General features: G+C 33.9%; 1 protein-coding gene across 36 annotated transcripts in view; it reads right to left on the bottom strand.

Moving 5' to 3' along the window:
- The window catches only part of ROBO2 (roundabout guidance receptor 2), a 1565981-nt gene that overhangs the window by 48657 nt on the left and 1494530 nt on the right, over window positions 1–22794 (bottom strand). For all 36 annotated transcript variants that reach the window (XM_070597586.1, XM_070597587.1, XM_070597572.1 and 33 more), the window contains 4 exons: window positions 22407–22578; window positions 12676–12858; window positions 5161–5203; window positions 3592–3719 (listed from right to left, as the gene is read on the bottom strand). In XM_070597586.1, coding sequence (XP_070453687.1) covers window positions 3592–3719; window positions 5161–5203; window positions 12676–12858; window positions 22407–22578 — 526 coding nt within the window. The remainder of the gene's footprint in view (window positions 1–3591; window positions 3720–5160; window positions 5204–12675; window positions 12859–22406; window positions 22579–22794) is intronic.

Consider the following 22794-nt stretch of genomic DNA (forward strand, 5'->3'; position numbering starts at 1 on the left):
ATTGAATAATATCTCAAAATTGTGAAAATAGACCCTTTATCAAAATTGTGAAGATAGATCCTTCACTCTGGGGACGTTTTCAGAGTTCTGTTTCTGCCACTTCCACCATGTCTTTCACTGATGCATATCAACTGCATAGACATGTCTCTCCAACACAGGCCCCACCTTCCCAACACCTTGACCTTGAGGCTCCCCAAAGCTTTAGAGTTAGATGGTGAGCCACTTCAATCATGAGGTTTTGAAGTGGTTGTGTACTCAAATGTTTAAAAATGGAAAAAAGCAGTCCAAGAATCTAATGGTTCTAGAAATGGAATCTCTCTCTCCCTGCTAGAGGAAATCAGTCAGTCCTCAAGTCTAAGTGCTTCCACATTGATTTCTGGGCTGCATATTTCCTTCACGTATTATTTGATCACTCTTACATTTTCAAAAATGAATTGAATTATATCTCAACATTGAAATATTGCAGGATTATGCATGAATATCTGGATGTGGGGGGCCATCCTATCACATCAGATGGTCTGGAAGTCTAGGCCAGTCTTCCTCCCAACAGCCTGGACCTGAATAGGTGCTGCCATCTTTCGGCAGGACCTTCCATTTTGCAGTTCTCACAGTCCACACCTACCCATCCTTGGAGCTTTAGGTTGTCTGACTGACACTTGTTAACATTTGTGTTTGAAAGTTATGAATTATAGAAATCCTTCCTTCCAGTCAGAATTACTCATGCTTCATTCTGCAGTTTTCAGCTCCTTGGTTGTTGTCCATTTCTTTCTTTCTCATTGGTACAATTACCTGTATGAATGACTGTCTCCTTCATACCATCATAAGTTACCTGAGGACAGGGACGTATGGAATTTATGTCTGGATTTCCATAATTCCTCACTAGTGTTTTGCAGAGAGTAAGCACTCACTGACTAGTTAAATTCCTTTTTTATAGTTTGTATTGAAAAAATGTAGATTTATGCAATAATTAGTAACTTTATTTTTCAAAATACTATTTTCATACATTTAAACAAGTATTGGCATTCCATTCTTAAAGGGAAAATGTCAGTATCCATGATTATTCTTCTAAGTGAATATAGTTATACAAGCATACATGAGAATTCCACCCTTAGAATTACAGAGCAGTGTAGATAAAAGAACCTAGGCTTTCAAATCTGTTAGACTTGCATTCTACACACAGATCTCAAGTTATTCATCTTGATAAACCTTAGTTTCACGACCTTTAAAATGAAAATATGATTAGGTATGTCATACATTTATTGTGTGAAGGAAATGAAATGCACCAAAAATTACAACTATTTCTGGTACATAGTAAATGCTTAAAAGGCCTATCACACTGAAAAGAGATACCATCAACTCTGCAAAAACTTTGTCTTGGTTTTGATGTTCATTGTGAAATATTTCATATCATGAAAATGAGGTGGAAATGGAAGAAAAACCTTGAAAATCTACAAGTGTACCCTTTGGCTAAATTAGACTGAGACATTTTAGATGTTATTGTAGCCTGTTGTCTAACTGAAAAAAAACCCAAACCAAAACATTTTCTTCATCTTTAGGCATTTATTTCTTGATGTAAAGATAGAATGGTGTGCTATTCCAATACAAAAACAAGTAAAAGGGGCAGCTATTTCTTGACTCATCAAAACTTTGGGAACAGGATTTCTTTTGCCAAAATCAGTCTGGGTAGAGCAGGGAGCAGTGTTCTATGCTCAGGCATAGAACTTACCCATGGATACGCTCAGAGTTTGGTCAGCTAGGGGAGGCAGCCACTTTCAGAGGCCCCTGGCCAGTGAGAATCCTAAATGGTGTGCACTGGACTACAGAGGGTAAGAAAGGAGCTGAGAAGTCATACCACTTACTTTCTATTCTCTCATTAACTCCAACGGTGCCTATTGGACACTAACTGTATGTCCAGGTTGGTGCTAAACCTGTATGCATAGTCATCCATTTAATCCACACTGCACCCCTGTGAGGTAGGGATGGTTATTTTCTGTATTTTACTTGGAGAACAGGAGGGAATCCCCTTCCTACAGCTGCTGTTGACAGAATGCAGACTTATGCAATGGTGAGTAACTTTATTATTTTTGAAATAATATTGAATATATTTGAATATTTGAATAATATTTTGAAACATTATTTCAATTATATTCAAACATGCATTGGTATCTAATTCGTGAAGAGAAAATACCAGTATCCATGATTATTCTTCTAAGTCAGTATGTCTACACACTCATACATGTGAAATCCACTACTGAGGCTTATAACAGACTCAATAGTTAAACTCAGCCCTGGGTCTCCTGCATTAATTCTGCTTAGAAGTGTAGAAATCCTTCAGTGGATTCATCCAAACTTTCTTGGATGACAGCACTAGTCTCCAAATTAATCACTCCAATTTTCCACTCTAACTCTATTCTCTACCCAGCAACAGACTGCATGACTTAAAACAGTACTTGGATCCTAGCATTCACCTCTTATAAATGCTTCAATGGCATCTGATTACCCTTTGGACGAAGTTTAAATCTTCTGTGGCTTTGAAGGCCCTCTATTATCTGTCCCTCTGCATTTCCTACCACCTCTTCTGTCTCACACTTTATACTCAAGTCATTAAGAAATTCTTAACATTTCTCAATAGGTCAATGTCTCTCTTATTTCTCGACCTTAAAGTACGGTAGTTTCTCCTCCATATACTTTTGATTAATCCCTACCTTTCCTTCAGATATCAACTTAAATAACACTCCATTCGTAGAACTTTCTTACTCCCAAAGGGCAGCTCTTCCATATGAGGTACTGGCAAGACAGCTCCAGTCCATTTACTGTCTGCACAATCTTTTGCTAATAGAAAATATACGTCTGCCAAACTAAACACTGGGGCCACAGACTTCTCTAGTCTCCTCTTTCTCTAAACGGATTGCCCTCCTATTGACTGGATGAAAAGGTGGAGGAGAGGAGATGGTAATTATTTACAGTAGGTCCAATCTGTTTCCTTATAAAGACCTATGGAGAGGACCCTGGCAACAAATTTTGGAGACTTTAGCATGTCAGGTACTTAGCACCTTTTTGCCTTTCATTGGGGGCACCAGTTATCAACTGTAGAACTACAGAAAAGTTCTCTCACAACATGTCATTATATTGATGAAGTGTCTACTCCTTATATGATATATGAGGGTAAGGGCCATCTCTCTTTCTATAGACAATATTTTTACCATCTGCCATAGTGCCAGGTACACAGGACATGCTCAATAAATATATGTTGAATGAAACTTAGAGGAGTGAAATGACTGGTCCAAAATCATAAGCCCTAGTTAGCAGCATAGTTCCTGATTTTAGTAATCTTGTATAATAGCTCTAAAAACTAAATGTATTATGAATATTTATCTTCCTGGTTAGTAACAACATCCTGAAAAGCTTAGTTTTACTCCAGGTAATATAGACTCAGTAGTTTTATAATAAAACATTTAGCAAATGTACAGCACACGTGCTTCAGTAATTTTAATTACGGAAGAAAATATTCTCTAGTGTGCCTTTTTAAAAAGATCTAGGAAAGCTGGAAAATAAATAACAAATAATAAAGTTTTGAAAAACATAACTTACCTCCACGCCCAAAATTCCCAATCTCATTTGGGCCACTATTGCTATTGTTGACTGGCAAGCTCGTGGCTGGCCACGAATCAGCAAGCCATGGATAATTGGGATCGCCAGCATTTAGAAGACCTGGACGGCTAAAACAGAAATTAAAAGGAAATCAACCAGTGGAGCTCAATCAGACACTTGGACACCTGTCTCATGCACTAAAATGGATTGAGAAATTTAAGAAGATTTTAATTCACTTCAAATTAAAACATGTAGGGTCTCAAGAATTAAGGAACTTCAGCAGTTCACTAAGGCTATATATAGACCACCCCTGTCAGCGGAAGCAGAGGAGTGCTGCCCGGGATTCTGCTGACATCCAAATGAATTCAGTCATCTGCCCTGAAAACGGGTAAGAATCTGTAACATAGCAGGATCCCGAAACAAGGTCTGGTGATAAATTGGCACCTCAAGGGAACAATTGCTCAGAGTGACTGCTCAGTATCAGCCACTTCCAGGACTTTGGGCGATTGCTTCCTCGATTCCTGCAGCCCCCATATTTATCTGTCCCCTGTAGGCTGTAACCCCTGTTATAAGCCCTCATGCCTGATTTAGAGACAGGAAACTTGAGGGAAATTAAGGAACAGTATTTATACAGTTCCATCAATAGCACATTTCCAAGTTCTCTAAATTGCAAAATATTAGGGGTATATTAAATTTTTTTTAGGTAATAAAAGATCCACTGTGATCTGATCCATCATGTGCATGGGGTCTACAAAAAAAACTTCCTTCACGTCATATTTAATAAAGAATTCCCATCTTTATTATAAAAGAGGGGATTCTGATTCCTTTCCAGATTATTAGCATATTTACAAAGAAATGGCAACATCTATAATCATTGTACTTTTTTTTTGATAGACGCTTTCTGGTACAACCCCTAAGAGAAACATGTGTTTCTATGGAAACTGCAATAAGAAGATTCAACTGCTTTCTTGCTACATCCAGTAGCTCTCATTAGACCTAATCTCTTTTTGCTAAAATATTGATTAAATGGGAGATTGGAAGTTATTACCAGCGCCTAATTACAATCTCCATATTGGCAAAGGGAAAATAGATGAGGATATATGGGTTTGTTATCAGCTTTTATCAATTTCAATTGAGTATCCAAAGTTGTGGAATCCAGTTCTATCAATCCACAGCCTATTCATCATCCATGAATCATTTACTTTGTGATCGATTATGTGTAATTGTTCACTCACAGCAATTTAGCGAGAGCCAATAAGGAGTCTTAAACAACAGCAACTTCATTTGCTAATGTCTAATTAATGCAATAAACATCCTGCTAACAAATGAACACATTCCTTGTGATATTTACTACTAATTTCTTCAGGGGCATCTGGGAGATATGAAACATCTGGACTTGATTCCTCTAAAGTGCACAACAGATAGATCATTAAACCTTGTGGTAAGTCATTTAATTCCTCCTAGAATTCTTAGACTTATAAGTGATCGTTTATTATAATAATAGCCGCTTACTGTAGAGTTTCCCCAGTCCTGATTAAAAATAATAATAAAAAAAATCCCTTAGCATACCTTCCATTGCTCATGAGTCCTCCATCTCCTCTTTGAAATGTAACTGTAAAAAAAAGAAAGACACACACACACAAGTAGTCAATATTAATTACGATTAATAACAACTACATATTGGCCCATAGTGTAGGACTGATGCCTCTGGGAATTTTAACAAAATATAATTAACATAATTCTACAGAGAGTAAAAAGCAGTGGTATGGCCCAGAGCAAAGCCATCATTTGCCTCAATTTTACTAAGATATTTTAAAATTCTTCAAGCTAAATGTATGGTTAAGTCAAAGCGGCAACTTGTATTTGAGGTCAAAAATGGTTACCATTGGTATATATATAGTGGTATTGGAAGATCTATATGCATTAACGTGAAATTATCAAATCAGGACTTTTAATCTTAAATGGGTATCCTAATTTAGAAGGCATAATGCAAAATGCACATACTAGAAATTGAAACAGGACAGTTTAAACTGATAATATCATCCTTCCAATGAAACAAGTGAAACAGGTATTGATTGACGACATATTCCTGACCTTCACAGACACTTTTACGGACGCTGATAGGCACTCTAAGTTGAACAACTACAATTACAATAGATGTGAACTGTAATTAATAGAGAACAACGTATTGAGTACTTTGTTTCATCATCCAATCCTCGTGAAAATGAAACTTTCAAATAATTGATACTGAATATGTTCCAATCGTATGTAACGATTACAAAACTCAAGTCCTTTATAAAACTGTGAAATTTATTAATAATACCCATAAGCATCCAGTAGAGCCACAGGCTGGAGAATCCACTCCTTCCAGTCACCAGATTCCATTCCACAAAACCAACAACATGAAAGTGGGTTTCATGGATGGGCCAAAGAACATAAATATCAGTTCATGTCCATTACCCCTTCTCCAAAACTTTTGCAGTCAAATATATTTGGAAATCAAAATGTTTCAGATCTGAGAAAGGTCATATGATGCATACTCCACAGAGAGTCTAAGGCAGCAGCGATATTCAAAGTTATTTAATATTTTGCAGTGAAATGTGAATATTCATGGTTAGTGGGATAAAATTTATAAATAGTTTCATATTAGTTTGGGTCAAATTTGCCACCAGAACTGAACTAGAAAATCGTGGAAAAAATTTGGTGTTTAGAAGTTTATGGATTTCACAATTGCACGTATGACCAAAATTAACACGGATTAACTAAACCAATCACTGAGGAGGAAGCAAAAAATACCATTTCTGAGATGTGAGCCCAACATATCCTATCTTTGGAAGACATTGATTATATTTACTATGACTTCTTTACTCAATGAGTAAAGGTAAAAACAGATGAAAATTTTAAGAAAGGATGCATATTTTAAATAAACTAAGGACACTGCTACTTAAAGTATACACATAGTAAATACTTTTTAATTTGAATAATCTCTCCATAATTTATCTGTCCCTCACGTTTGCACTGTTAAATATGATCACTCTTTAAATTTTGTAAATTCCCAAATGCAGTTCCCCAGTTCCCTTCCTAAGGTCATCTAATGACGTATCTCTCATGACATCATAATCAGCTGATATAATAATTCCAGGGGTCCATCAGGACTTTGTGACGCAGTGTTTTGAGGAACATCTTGCTGGCACCTGAAGTACACTGCCTTATCAATTTTTCAGGTAACATCGCAAACGCATTATCAAACAATTTTGACATAACTTTTGCACCTGCCCAGGACAGGCTATGGACAGCTCCTCAGAGAAAATCAAAGAATACTGTCATTACTCTGCTTCCTGATGGCTCACTTCAGTGCTGGGAAACAGGAATCAGCAGTGTGTCCACACCACATTGAGTCCCTTTAATAACTGCTTTTAACAACAATAACAACAACAACAAGAATTAATCTGAACCAATTAATGAAAAAAATTGAGCATTGAAGGTATTAAATAAAGGCTTGATTAGAGGAAAAAACCCACAAAATGTGAAAACAGTACAGCTAATTAGCTTTCCGTCGGATCTGACTTTCTAGTTACGCGGTTTTGTTAATGGACTACTAAGCGATTGTTTTACTGCACTAAAAGAGAGTTAAGATAATATTGCGAAAATTATTGTGAATATGCAAATTAGCAGGCGCACACCTCTGATCATGCTGTTTAGAAGACATGTGGGGAGAAGCTAAGTATTTCTCCCTAGTTTAGACGCTCTTTTCTCCCCACCCAAACTTTCTGTTACTGCCAGAGCAATAAATGCTATTAGAAAAAGAAGGACAACTGAAGCAGAGGCATGAAAATTGAGTTGTGCTTAACTTTTACATCCTAAGCAAGGGTAAATTCTTCAAAGGCTATATTTCTGCACATCAACTATACAAAGGCAAAAATACACAGTACATCATGAAAATACAAGACTAACTTAAAACGGCCTATAGACACCATTTGGTGTACATGAGAATCTTCCATTTTGTATGTTTCTATCAGAAAAAAAAGTAAGAAAGAAAGAAAACACCCTTGTCCTAATAAAGTTGCGTAGTTGTCTTTAAACTAAGGAAGAGAAGAGGGCACTTTTTAAAGTTTTCTTCTTACCCCATGCTCTAAAACTTTTAGATTTGTTCCATTTAGAATAGTAAACCAAAAGTAACTGAGTTCCATTAGACCATGAGATTAAAAGCAGACGAGAAATAAGGATGAACCATTAGAACTCCTAAAGTAGTAGTTACATTTGGTGTTTTGATCAGCGATTTTTGCGCAGAGAGAGAGGAGCATACAAATAAATGCCACACCAAATTGAAAGCTGTTTTGAAAAAGCTTTTCAACACTGCAAAGAGACGTTGAACTACCTTGAAGCTGAAAGCAAGAGAGTGAAGGAGTGGGTAGGTGGTTGGATAATCTTGCTCTAGTCATGATTTTGATAATCCCAGTGTGGTAACTTTGTGCTTATCAGACATAAATCTGAAATAACTGTGAATCTTTACCAGAAGTTTCTGCTAGCATCTAAAATTAAGACGTTCAGGGAGCAACGTATAGAAGTTTTTAGCTAAAACTAACTGAATAGTGTTAAGGTTTCCAAAATGTTCTACAGACACCACAAACATAAATGTTTCAGAATTGCATTAAATATTTTGAGTTTATTGCAACATTTGCAAAGGATGTAAGGTAAAGAGATTTTGCAAGTTTATATCATATACAAAGTACCTCTACTATTATAGGGCAGGATTAATCCTAATCTCATGCTTGCTGGAATTGAGAAGGAAGGGAAACATAACTACGTCGTAAATTGACATTCTGAGGTGAGGAAGGTTTCACAGAGCCTATCTCCACTGGACCACATTTTCCTACTCCAAATGGAACTTTAACGTTGCCAGCCAACCCTCATTCCCTTTCCTGATAAGCAATTTTTCAAACATGAATGTAGATTAATCCTCTTTTAATAAGCATTAGCTCAGCCCAGATAATCAGAGTATAAAAATTCCATCAAATCTTAAACTGTCTTTGGACAGTTTTGTCAAATAAATTATGTTTCACCAACCGTTTTAAAACCTATGCATGAAGTGTTTAGCATTTCATAATCTGCTCACTCATTAAATTGTTTATATTTACTGAGATTCATAAAATCTGTTATCCTCAGAGGTAATATTCATAAAATAGAACTCACCCTTTTAAAAGTGGAAATATGTTTACTTTTATTAAAAAGTTGACGACAAAAACTTTGAATAGAAAAATGAACAATGTAAGTTTAAAAAGGGTCATGTATCCTTCAAGAGGATTATAATACAGATATATATTAGATATATTTCTATAAAATATAGCTATATGGAATCCTCATGAAAATGAAAGCTATCTAGCTTTTTTCTCAGACTTTTGCAGTTCGTTTTTCTACTCACAAACACTGTTATATATATGATCATTTTCTCTAGATTCAAAATGATCTAATATTTTCCATATTGTCTGCCCAAATCTCTTTACAATTTGATTTCACCCTATAACAAGTCAGGTAGTGAATTCTTCTAGTGGACAGGAACCTCATATGCAGTGACAAGTAGAGTATTAGTGTTCAATGAAGAATAAGATAAATAACACTGCATGTTGCTCCAGAAAAGTATCCAATGATTTCACGTGGAAAATGAAATATGAGGACATCTTTTTTGTCCCAGCACCCTTCTTTGTGCCACATGCAAACCAGTGGTGAATTGTTTGTGTCTGAAGAATTTGAATAATTAAAGTATAAATATGAAAAAATAAAATAGGAAGCTAGTGGTAATTCTGGCTTTGGGAAATCTCTACTTTCTGCTGTGTAAAGAAGTAAAACATATTCAGGCCAAATCCTCCTCTCAGATCATTTAAATATTTAAATTTTCATTGGATTCTCAATAGTTGCTGTTGCAAGCTAAGGTGTTAATCTACAGGTGTTCTATGATAAATATGTTAAATCCTTTGACACATAAGAAAAATATCAACACTGAGCAGCATGGGTTTTTCCCTTTCTTCTAACCATTCAAATTTACTTTTCTACAGGATGCAGAGTCAAAGACTAGCCACAACAAAAGGCAGTGGGTTAGTTTTTGCCTACACAGGGGGAGTGGAAGACATCTTGCAGAGATTTATATGTCTCTCCGTTAGTTAAAATCTTTCCTATTCTATCTCTAGTGGTTAAGAAGAAACCTGGAATGGAAGAGGAAAAAGAGAGTGCTGAAATCAAGTTTCACCTACTTTACAATTCTGCTTGGGGACAGTCTAACTTTATTAGATGTAAGTCTCTTAATATATGTAAATTACATCAGATGTTTAAGTGTAATCCAAGATCACAACTGGGTTTTGAAATAAACGAAGTATCTTATGTTACAAATTAATTTAAATACTGATCCTAAGGTAGACTTTTTGTTCACTTGGAAAAAAATTATTGCTGCTACATGAATCAATAATAAAGTTTTGAGACTATTTAGACATTACCATGTAGTGAAAATGTGAGGCTCTTCATCCTGTGAGTAAAATCACATTGTTTTAACTTTACTGGGTTTAGTTTACATAGTTGTAAAATTCGTAAGATTCCCAGGGAAATTTTTATGAAAACCAAAATATAAACAGAACCAGTACAAGTACAGTATATTTTCTTTAATTTTTATAACACGCTTCAGAGAAAAATAGCCCCGTACGAAATCTCTGGGCTCTTAAAATGGATCATTAGCTCATACATGAAATATCAGAAATTTAAGCATATGATAAATACAGAATCCACTAATTATTCTCACTTAAAATCCCCATATTCTCTAAGTTGTATAAGGACAAGAATATGAAAACTTTAAAAGGTAGAAGACAGGCTACTTATGGAGGGAAGTCTGTGGAAAACGTCACCAAGTCAGATATGCAATGCTAAGAACCTATGATTTGGATTTTCATTTGCTTCTCGTGTGGATGAAAAGAACAGCAGTTGCTGGAAGGCAAATTACTAGCTGAAGGTGAATCCACTCTGAGAGTCAGCCATCTATCAATTAAGAATAAAGGTTTTGAAAGGCTGCTCTCTGGCTTGGCCTTATTCCAAAATGTTTGAAGGGCATAGCACCTTCTGAGTTAGCAGTTCTACAAGCAGACGGAGATCAATCACAATGAGAAATGATAATAGGAAACGGAGTATTCTTGTCCAGCTCAAAGACCAACAGATATTTTCAAATTAAATTCACAGGTTTTGCAAAGGACTGCTGTTAAGAAAAAAGGAGAAGAAGAAAAAATAAGTCTGTCTGATGTACTTTTAGTAAAAGCACAAACCCGGTAATTGTGAGAGCCCTGTTGTTTATAAGGAGTCAGTGAATGAAGTATGGAGAGTGAAAATGCAGCATTCCAAATGTGGGTCTCTTAACACTTTGCACTGAAGTGACCAGCAGAGTCAATCTTTTACTATTGTAACTGAAGTCAAGCAAAGGGATAAACACAAAATAGCCCTTGAATTAAATCAGTTCTGCCTTACGTTTTCTATGATTTATATGAGTGTGTCACAGATGAAATGTAACAAGGTGATTGGTTAAACAGATGGATTGATAGACAATACTTTTGAAGAATGAAGGCAGAGGACTGGACTACAAACAAGAAGTTGCATTAAAGTATCGTTAATGTTCAAGACTCTCACACTCAGCAGTTAGCTCCCAGCATCCCTTTCTGGGAAGAATCCCTCACTGGTGTGGTGCCATAGCACTTAGATGACAAAGCATAAGGAAGCAGGCATCAGTGACCAATGAGGAACTTGAATGGCGGAGCAATAGCAAGTCACAAAGCATGGAAGCCCCTTTCAATGGATACACTATATGACTTTCTCTAGTCCTTGGAATTTATTCTAACTAGTACCTAATAAACTTTATTTTCATAAGATACGGACATGAGCCACAATGTTATAGTCAAATAATCATATTTAAATGCTGTTAAATAACAAGCAAGACAACCAAGTAGGTGCTATTCCTTCCATTTTGCACTATTTAGATGTTCTCAGCAGCTTAGAAGCTCACAAGCTCCAACAGCTTATAAGCTTAACAAGTAATGAAGCTTCTGTCAAAATCAGTTATTAAGAAATTTATGCCTCTTACCAAAGTTAAAATTAGAGATTGAAGATGGAATAAAATGTCTTGAAATTTCTAAAGTGCTTGTAGGATGATTTAAATTAAAATTGTTCCCTTGTAAATTTTAGAAAGTGTGAAAAATTGCAAGACAATTTCTTTTTATGATTATTGTTGTTAGAGAAAATACTTCAAATGAATTGCAAGTAAAATTGTTATTGAACATAGCCTCTGGACTGAGTTCATTCTTTCAATCATTTTCTCTCTCATTCACTCTTTCTCTTTTCCTTTGAAATATTTTGAAGGCCACAATTTTAGACATCCTTGAAATTCTGTTTCGGATTCCAGGAAAAAAACATTTTTGCCTACAGGTAATATCTCGGGTTTTCTTTTTCTTCTGCTGCTTCTTTTCCTTTTCTTTCTCCTTCCTTCTAAAATGTTGATTGGTCACCTTAAAGTAGACCTCCTATTTAAGTGACTAGTAAATTCCTTAATTCATGCCTCACCAGTCTTACCAATTCTAGTTAAATTTTTTGCTTGTTTGTATTTTCCATCTGGGACATTTCCTATTGTAATCTGCATCTTGAAATACTAAAAGCTATATTTCAAATCTTTCCCTTTTTCCTGTGGATTTTAATAATGCTCTTGACTAAATCCACTTCTCAAATAATGGCTTCATAGCATGCAAAGTCTCTGTGTGTATGCCTGTGTGTTTTGAAGAACGAGCTGAGAAAAATGGTTAAGTATTTATGAGTGTGTGCTCTTGTTATGCTTTCCTGGAGACACAAGCAAAAAGATGGCCTTATGGTCATAATGTGATATGGTGAAGAGCAATGCATTGAAGCATCTTATTTATAAGGACATTTTACAGAGCAGGTGTTTAAAACAAGCCAAAAACATGAATTCATTCCTTCGCTCACTTGTTATTCCATTTCATTGTTTTTCTTTCATTTCATCGCATTCCTAAAGATAAGAAGTTTTCTTAGCTGGAAATAGTCTCTTACCAGCATAGTTACTGAGTCCCTTTCTCTTCTTTCTTCGCCAATACAACCAGATGCTAAAACCCATCAAAATTACCCAGCAGGCACCACCAATCCCAGCTATAAAGGCTGGTTGCTTCACAACATCGGTGATTTGCTCAGTTATGCTGTTATTGTTTTCAGTAATGACAACTTCATTACGTCCCCCTATGGAAGAAACAATAGTTTTAGTAAACATTAATACAAAAATAAACAGGAATACATACAGGGTATACCAAAGGCACAGAGAATTAGAAAATTCCTTTGAAGGCAGGTAACATTTGTTGGGTCCTGAGCCTGCCACAATTATTGATAAGCATATTTTATAAGTTTCAGAAGAAGAAGAAAATTATGAGTTTGAAATGTGATTAAGAACATTCCTCCTTTATGTTTTGACTTACTATGAATAGATTCTGAACTGCTTCTTGATTTATTGCCTTATAAATAAGTATTAATACAAATGCTAGTGGTTGAAATCATAATAACTGTTCTTCATCTAGGTAAAGCATGTTTTAATATAGTCTCATTAAAAGAAAAAAAAGCAACTACAATACTCAGCAAAGGGTATTTGCAAATTGTCTTCCCTCTACAGCACTGTCCAAATTCAAATGTTCATGATTCAAAATATGCACCTTAATATTATCCTTAATATTCTACCAAGGAACTTATTTTGATCAAATGCCCTTTAACTTTCTGTAATGTATTCAAACTACTATATAAAACAATTACAATTATGGAAACATCCTTTCATAGAGATTAGTATCTATAATTAAAACGTCATGAAAGGATAAAACTCATGTATTCCCTTAAAGTATTGAAACTAATTTGAAAATCCACTTGAAAGCTGAATTCAAAAGACAATTTTAAAATTAATTCTAAGGCCTATGTAACTAAAACATACATTTAAATCTGGACTAAGATTATTCTAGAAGTAGTCATGTTTTGACAATTTAGATCTCTCAGAGATAATTAACAAAATCTTGATCCACATTTTAAAATAGGCTTAAAACTCATGGAATCATAACGTCTTTGAAGAGCAAAGATTTAGGTGTTTATTTAATAGATTAAGAAATTTAGACACTAAGAACTCAGTGATTTCTAATGTCAATATCATACCTCACTAATGACTAATCAAAGACTTTTAAAAAATAAATTGTACTCAAAATAGAAATGGTAAATCTCAGCATATCACAGCAAAGAAATGTGTGATTTTCAGTGTTTTAGTTATGATGGCACTGTAATATATTAGAAAGAGCATGGTCTTTGAAGTTCTGAGTCTGAATACCATCACTGCCACTTACTAGCTAAGTAAGCAGTAGGCTTATGTAAGGCATTAATCTTTTGGAGTATCTGTTTCTGTTAGTTGGCAACAGTATTGTCTATGTCACATATTTGGGAAGATTATTTGAGATGATGTATGTAAACAGGTCAATAGGAACAAAGTAGTTTGTGACTCATGATTATGGCCAATGTAAGGCTAAGGGTTACTTTACGAGCCTCTCAGGTAACTTCGGGGATGTAAGTTGTAAATTATCTAGATGTGAGAGTCCTACAAACCAAAGGTTACTTGAATACCACAGTTTCTCTTTTCTTCTTGGGCAGAAAATTAGGTTACATTTCCCAGACTCCCCCATAGTTACGCGCAACAAAGTGACTGAGTATTGGCCGATAGGGCATAGGCACAAATGATGCATTCTGCCTTCAGACCTGACCCATACGCTGCTGTGACAATACTTAACACTTTCTCACTTTCCTAATGTGTTGGATAGAAACAAGGGATCTGATGGAGGATGCTCACCCCCTAAGAGACGGTAGAGTCACTGATGAGAAGACTCTCCGAATAACTGTATGGAGTAGAAACCCCACCCTCCACTCTGCTAACCCATATTAGACTGGACTATGAATAACAAAGAAACTTCCATTTAATTTAGCCAATCAGAATGCAGGTTTGTTTGTTAAAGCTGCTAGCATTTTCTTATCCATCCTTATCTTCCGTTTCTGCAATATCTTTTGTGTTAAATTCTAGATTTAAAAAACAGATTCACTTTTGTAGTAAACTTGGTTCATTTTCCCAATCTATCTGCCCTTGTTATACATTTAAAAATAGTAAAAAATGTTTTTATAATGAGCTATTTTCAATATGAGACATACACATATCTGGTGATTTTCCTAATTACTAGTAGTTACTAAAAAGAAAACAAACACTTTGTAGAACAAAGAGAAAAGAAAATTTGCCTTTCATTTGTGTAAAAGGTCCACAGAATATCATATTTAATATAGAGCAATATTTATGTTACCCAAGGTGTATTACTATTTCTTATGCTGCTGGTATTTTTGAAACAATGTTGTCAGTTGGACTAATTAGAGCATAGACAAGGGATGTGTGTGACCTGCAACGCTCCATTGTGCTTGCAGACAAAAAATATAATGAAATATAATGTCTTTCTCCCATAGAGAGTAATGAAGAACAAAACTAATTTGTTGGACTAAAAATTAATTAGACACATCAGATTCGATTGTACCTATTACTGTGAAAGTTTGCAGCTGTTCCACATGTTACCAACCTATGTAAGGTAAGCATGAAATGCTCAAATGATTAAAACAAAATAGCTATTTTATTAAGTAAGATTACTGAAAATTTTAAGTCAATGTAAATTTGGTATCTGGCATACTGCTTGGTGCTTATATATGTAAATGTATTTGGTTGCATTTTTGTGTTTGTAAGTGCAACAATATAGAACGATGGACACTTTCATGTAAAAGTCATCTCACCAGTGGAAACTATAGACAAAAGAATAATATTACTTTTAAGCCTATGTCAAACTGCTTATTATATTTATACAATATTTTAATTAATGATCTCTTAATGGAACTTTCTGGAATGAAAACTAAACTGAGAAGGAATAGATGAAACAGTACATGGTCTGGCATAAGACAAATCTAAAATTATCAGCCATAAATTATATCAAATGCCAATACATGATTTAATTAAGGCAAGGGGGAAACGAGGAAGAGCTTGAGACACTTTAAGTGCTGTTTCCAGTACTGAATAGATACTGAATAGATAGCGAAAGCATAAACTGAAACATAAAAGGAGATTAGCCATCACTAAATCAATTTTCAACTAGGGAATAACAGTTGTGTAGATAAGGTTATCACACAAGATGTTAAGGTAGATATTCAGGGGTAATTAAAGAAACAATTAAAGGCTTCTTCAGTACAACGGTAGGTATTAAGAAGAAATAAATCTCTCACAGACAGTCTTTTCTGGGTTGAATTGGGCTTACATGTGTGTATGCATGTGTGTGTATGTGAATGTATGTTTTCCAAGTGGTAGAATTCTGTTTGATTACATCTTGAATATTGCATATTTTAACTATTTGAATAGGACGTAAGAATATCATTTATTAGATTTTTTTTACTTCAGCGAGAAATTTGAAAAGAATTTTATAATACACTAAACAATAAATTAAAAGGTACTCATTATCCATTTGAAGATTCTTAGTTTTTTCAAAACAATAGAAGAGTTAAGGAAAACTTTCTATTTGATTTAAAATAATCTAAATTAACTTTATTATTTTGTTACTATACAGTTATTAATTCTTAATTGCCATGACATGAGCTTGGTTAAGTGATATTCTTGAAGTTTTTTTACCTGCTTACAAGTGCAATAAATCTCCAAAATCTTGTGGAAAAAAAGTTACTCAAAAACAAAAAAAAGAAAACTTTCCCTTGCTTAAGAACTTTAAGAATAATATTTATTACTAAAGACACAGTAATAAAAAAAAGAAAAATGGAAGGGAAACATATATACTTGGCACTCATCTATGAGTAAGAAAAATTATATTCAGTAAATCCACTTTACATATATGCTAGAAAGATAGTAAAAAAAAAACCTTTGTTTACTTATCTAGGAGCTCTCATAGAAAACTATACTTTTTAAATATGTTTCATGTTTAGTTTTTTTAAGTGGAAATTAATGGCTTATTTCTAAATACTATAAATGGAATATATACATATGTGTCAGTTAAATCCTTTTGGGTGCACCTGTATTTCTTTCTTATTCCAATTTATTTTAGAAAATCTCAGAAGAGCAAGACTATAGGTTTCCCTCAGGTTAAGAAATTAATTCAGTCTGTATGACTAATTAAGAAAGGGAAGGCAATTTAAAGGAAAGTTAATACTATAACTTTTTCTCTTTAATGCTTTTAATATACAAAAGATAGAAAACTTGGAGAGTCTAAAAAATTTTAACATTATGACAGAAGGTTAAGTCTATTCACATACAATAAATACTTTGTACTAAGAAACAATTTCCCAGAAATTGGCAGTGTGTTCTGGGCATCAATCCTGAAAATAAACAGAAAATAGTGGAAACGACACATTCACTTCATCAAACTCTGGACAAATATTTTTAAAATATGTAAACTCTGGGAAGAATATTTAAAAAAATTAAAAACACAAGCAAATAAAAGCAGAGAGGACCGAAGGGATTTGCCTCTGGAAAGAAGGGAACTGCACGGGGGGAAACCTGCACCTGTGAGACTTTTTTCCCCTTAGAGATCTCGACCCATGTGGCTTTAGGCAGCTAGAATCCAAGTGGAAAACCTCAATCTTATTGGTATGAGGTGTCAAAGGATAGAGTTCAGAGCTGCTAGAGTGACTGAAAATTGAAGGGGAGACCATGTGAAAAAGCCACAGGAGAGTGATGTTCCCAAACTCATGTATAAATTCTCCCTCAATCTTAGGGTGAAACCTGAACTGTGAATGCAGAAGGAAGATCCCATGGATCTGGTAGAAAACAAAAGCTAGAAGGCTGGAAAGGCTGAACAGACTTTTTAGTTGATGTCCACTGCAGAGAAGATGGTGTTTGAAGTTTGAATTTCCTCAAGTTAGGAGGAGCAGATAAACACATTATACTTTTCACTGAAACCCCGGGAAGGTCATGCCTTAGACCTAAAGATCAAACTGAGGTTTTGACCTAAGAAGAACTCACAACACATACTGTCCCATACAAACAAAATGTAAAAACCAAGCCACCACAAGATCAAGATGATCAGCCAGTAACGTAACTGCCTCTAGAACAAAACTCAACACTCCTCAGAAGATCACAAAATTTTATAGTATGACATCTGCAATGTCCAGTGTACAGTAAAAAATTACTAGGAACACAAGAACAAGCAAATAATAAAAAAAAACTAGGAAAAGATGACCCAAGGACAAGAGAAAAAGTAATCAATAGAAATGGACCATGAGTTGACACACATGTTGAGATTAGGAGAAAAGACTTTATATCAGCTATTACAATATGTTCATGGACTTAATACTCATAATGAATGAACATATGAAAAGTTTCAGAGGGAAACAAAAATATAGAAGAAAACAAATGGATTGTAGAACAGAAAGGTTTATTATTTTGAAATAAATAATTCACTGGATGCTTCCACTTTTCCCCATAAACAACAGGTATGGGTTAAGCAATCCTGTTACAAACAAGTAGAAAATTAGACAAAATATGTGAAACAAAAGGGCAGGAAACAAAAGGGAAATACATAAGGGGAATCTTACTATTTTCATAGCTTTCTATCTGGATACAATTTCTAAAATGTGATTCAATGAAGGGGAAGCGACAGAGAAAATCAGGAAGACTGAGGGTGTTGAATTTATGGAGCAGAATACCAGATAATGATGAGTAACATAAAATATTTTTTCTCAGTTTTAATTTACTTGAAAGACAATTGAGTCTTTAAAGCAAAACTGATAATAACACTTTAGTTTGTATAGTGGTGTTTATTACATATACATAAATAAAAGGTATAACAATAGCAAAAAAGATTGAGAGGAAGGAAAATGGAATTATATTTCCTAGAGTAACCAGTAACAAAAGAAAGGTATTCACCCAGAAGAAAGCAGAACTATAAAAATAAGAATGAAGTCAGATAGAAAATAAATTGCAAGATGGTGACTGTAAGCCCAAACACATCAATAATTATATTAAAGAGAATTGTCTAAACAGTCCAATTAAAAGGCAAAGATTGTTACGCTGGATACAAAAAGGAGACCTAACAATATGTGCTTTAAATAATAGACATGGACATTAAATACAGAGAAACAGAAGTTATGATAAAGCGATAGAAAAAAACACAAACCATGCAAAGACTTACAAGATGATGAAGCTATACTCAAATCAGAACAAGTAAATTTCAGGGCAAAGACTCTTACTAGGAAATAAAGTAGGGCATTTCATAATAATAAAGCGTAAGTTCATCAGGAAGATACAACAATCCTAAAATACATGCACTTGAAACAGAGGAGAGAATATGTGATACATGAAATAAACACTTAGGGACAGAAAGGAGAAACACACAAATCTACATTCTAATAGGTTTCCAGACACTTTTCTTATTAATAGAAAGAACAAATAGAAAATTACTAAGGACCTGAATAATACTCTCAACTAATTTGCCCTAGTATTGGTAGAACATTCTACTCCAAAACAGAAAAATGCACATATTCAAGTGCACAAGGAACGTTCACTAAGACCAAATGCTGGGCCATAAAATAAGTCTCCAAATTTAAAAGCCTAAATTCATGCAAAGTACATTCTCTGATCTCAGTGAAATTAAATTAGAAATCAGTAACAAAAAGCTATCTGGAAATACCCCAAACATTTGGAAATTTAACAATACAATTCTAACCTCTGCAAAAAAAATCAGAAATCCTTAGGGAAAGTAGAAAGTATTTTTAACTTTATGATGAATGGAAGTGTAACATAAAAATTTGTAAGATTTAGCTAAAGAAGAGCACAGAGGAAAATTTATAGCTTTGAATATGTTATTGGAAAAGAAAAAGGTCCAAATAATTGATACGTTTTTATGTTAAGAAGAGACATAAAAGTAAATAGAAGAAAAAATAGCAGAAATTGATTAATAAAAAAACAAATAAAACTAACAAAGCAAAAAATCTGTACTTTAAAAAGATTAATAAAATTGTTCTCAAGACTGAATAACATGGGAAGGAGGGGGAGAGAGACAGAGAGGGAACATAAATTCCCAGTGTTTAAGAATGAAAAAGGTAACATTACCATACATTCTGCAGACAGTACAATGATAATAAGTAGATACTGCAAATAAGCACATGATAGTAAATTCAGCAATTTTGATGGGTTGGAGAAGGTCATGGGTAGGCAAAACCCCAAAATCCATTTACTACAACCAACACAGAAGAAATAAAAATTCTGAATAAATCTAAATTCATAAAAAAAAATCCACAAAGAATAGTCTAGGCATACATATCATTGCTGAATTCCAGAAAATATTTAAGCAAGAAATAACACTAGCCCCACAAAAACTCTTACAGAACCTAGAGGAAGAAGGAATACTTCCCGATCCATTTTATAAAGCCAGCCACCCTGATTCCAAAACCTGACAAAGACATTAGAAGAAAAAAAAATTACCGTCGATATCCCTCATGAACAGAGATGCAAAATTCTTTACCAAATGTTAGAAAATCAGATTTAGCAGTATCTGTAAAAAGCATAATATATCTTGACCAAATGAAATTTATCCCAGGATTGCAAGGTTTATTTACCTTGGAAACTATTCAATAGAATTTACCATATTAACACAGATAAGGAGAAAGAAAAACAGATGATTATCTGGAAACACTCAGAAAAAAGTATTTCACAACTATTAAAATAAATTAGTGAAGTTAGTAAGGTCACAAGATACAAGGACAATATAATTAAATGCATATATAATATAGAAAAGCTGGAAAAGAAAATTTTATAAATCCACTTATAACCGTGTAAAAAAATCAACCATTTAGGAAAAAGTTTAACAAAACATGTGTAAGATCACACACTGAAAACTGCAAAATATTGTTGAGAGAAATTAAAGGATTCTTAAATAATGGAGAGGTATATCATGTTTCAGGAGAGAAAGACTCAATTAAAATGTTTATTTTCGCAATTTGATGTATAGATTGACTGTATTTTCAATCACAATTCTAATATAATTTTATAGAAATTGACAAGCTGATTTGGAAAGTTTATGGAAAAGGCGAAGCCCTCGAATAGCCAAAACAACTTAGCAGCAGAAAATGATGAAGTATTCACACTACTTGATTTCAAGTCTCACCAGAAGCTACCGTCCTCAAGACAATGTGGTTTGGCATATGCATAGACATGTAAACAAATGGAACAGCACAGAGAACCTAGGAATGGATCCACACATACATGGTTAACTGGGGAAAGGAAAGTCGTTTTAATAAATGATGGCTACACAATTTAATACCTATATGGAAATAAAGCCTCCGTCCTCAAACCACAAGCAATTAAGATGTATTCTAGAACTAAGCATAAAAGCTAAAATTAGAAAGATTCTAGAAGAAAATACAAGATTTTCTTATATTTCTTATATTTTTGCTATCTAGAGGTAGGACACAATAGCCCAGAAAGTACTAAACATGAAAAAAATTTGATAAATTGTAGCTCACTAAAATTTACAACTTTTGCTCATCAAAAGACACTACTAAGAAAAAGAATAGGGAAGCCACAGACTAAGAGAAAATATTTGCAATACAAATATATGACAAAAAACTTGTATCCGGAACACATAAAAAACTCCTCCCAATCAGTAACAAAAGACAGACAATACAATTCTAAAAAGGCAAAAACTTGGAAAATTTATGAAAGAAAATATGTGAATGGCCAATAAGCAAATGTACCCTCGACATCATTAGTCATCAAAGAAAACTGAAGTTAAAACTACAGTGAGGTACCATTTTATACTCACTAGAATGGCTAAAATTACGGACTGGCAACATCAAATGTTTGTAACAACCTAGAAGAACTGGAAGTCATTTTCTTTGCTAGTGAGAGTATAAAATTATTCAATTTGAAAAAAATTTTTAGCAGTTTCTTACAAAGTCAAACTATACCATTCGTATTACCCAGACATTCCACTTCTAGGTATTTCTCCAAAAGAAATAAAAACATATGTCCTCAAAAAGACTTACACAAGAACATTCATTCTCTCAAGAGAAAGCAGAGAAACAAAATATGGTTTATTCACATGATTGAATACTGCTCAGAAACAAAATATATGATTTGCATAATACATACAGAGATGATCTCAAAAACATTATGTTTAGTGAAAAAAAGCCAGACACAAAACATTATATTCTGTATGATGCCATTTACATATATTTCAAGAACAGGTAAACATGATCCATAGGGAAAATTTTTCTGTAATGATTGTAATAGATTTAATAGAGATTTCTTATTTGGGATAGTATATTTGGATTGCAAAGTTTCTTTTGTCCTGTTTCTGATTAATTTTTGACATTTTTCTGGCTAAGAGAAAGCATATAGATTGGAAACGTAATGCACTTTCTTCAGTAACTGTCTCATTTTCTATTATATTTTAATGGCACCAAAAATGCTAATAAACAATTGATTACAAATAATTTTTAAACCAATTTTCAGCATTTGAACTCTTTGTGATCATAATTTTAAGAAGTCTGTGAGACTCTTAAGAGCATGAGCAATTGCTAAGCATTTTTGTAAGAAACTCTAGGCAGTTAACCCATTTGCATATATGATGTGTACACTTTATCTCTCATATGTGCTTATCTTTCTGTTAGGACGTGGATTCCAAAAAATAATGTACCTTTTATCAGTTGACTGATTGTATAGCACATAGATTGGTACTCACCAATTATTATTGGCTGTGGCTCACTTTTTACTCCAACTCCTGCACTGGTACTAGCTGCAACCTCTACCCGGTATTGAATACCTGGGAACAATCCACCAATGATTACAGATCGAATGGCTGCATCCACAGTTTTGTTGATATGGAATCGTGTTTCATTCCCCAGACACCAGATCTACAGAAATGTAATGTGAATAACAAAAGAATATAGAATAATCCTTTCTGGTAATTAAATTATTATAATTGATTAAATACTTTTTTAAGAATTACCTATTTTCTAGGTTTTTAGAAGTATTTGTGAATAACATTTTCTAAAGCCTAATTTCTACAGTTTACTTATATGTATGTATATGTATATATGTGTGTATATGTGCATTAAAGAAGGAACAAT

The sequence above is a fragment of the Equus przewalskii genome, chromosome 27, assembly GCF_037783145.1.
Source record: "Equus przewalskii isolate Varuska chromosome 27, EquPr2, whole genome shotgun sequence".
Lineage (NCBI taxonomy): Eukaryota > Metazoa > Chordata > Mammalia > Perissodactyla > Equidae > Equus > Equus przewalskii.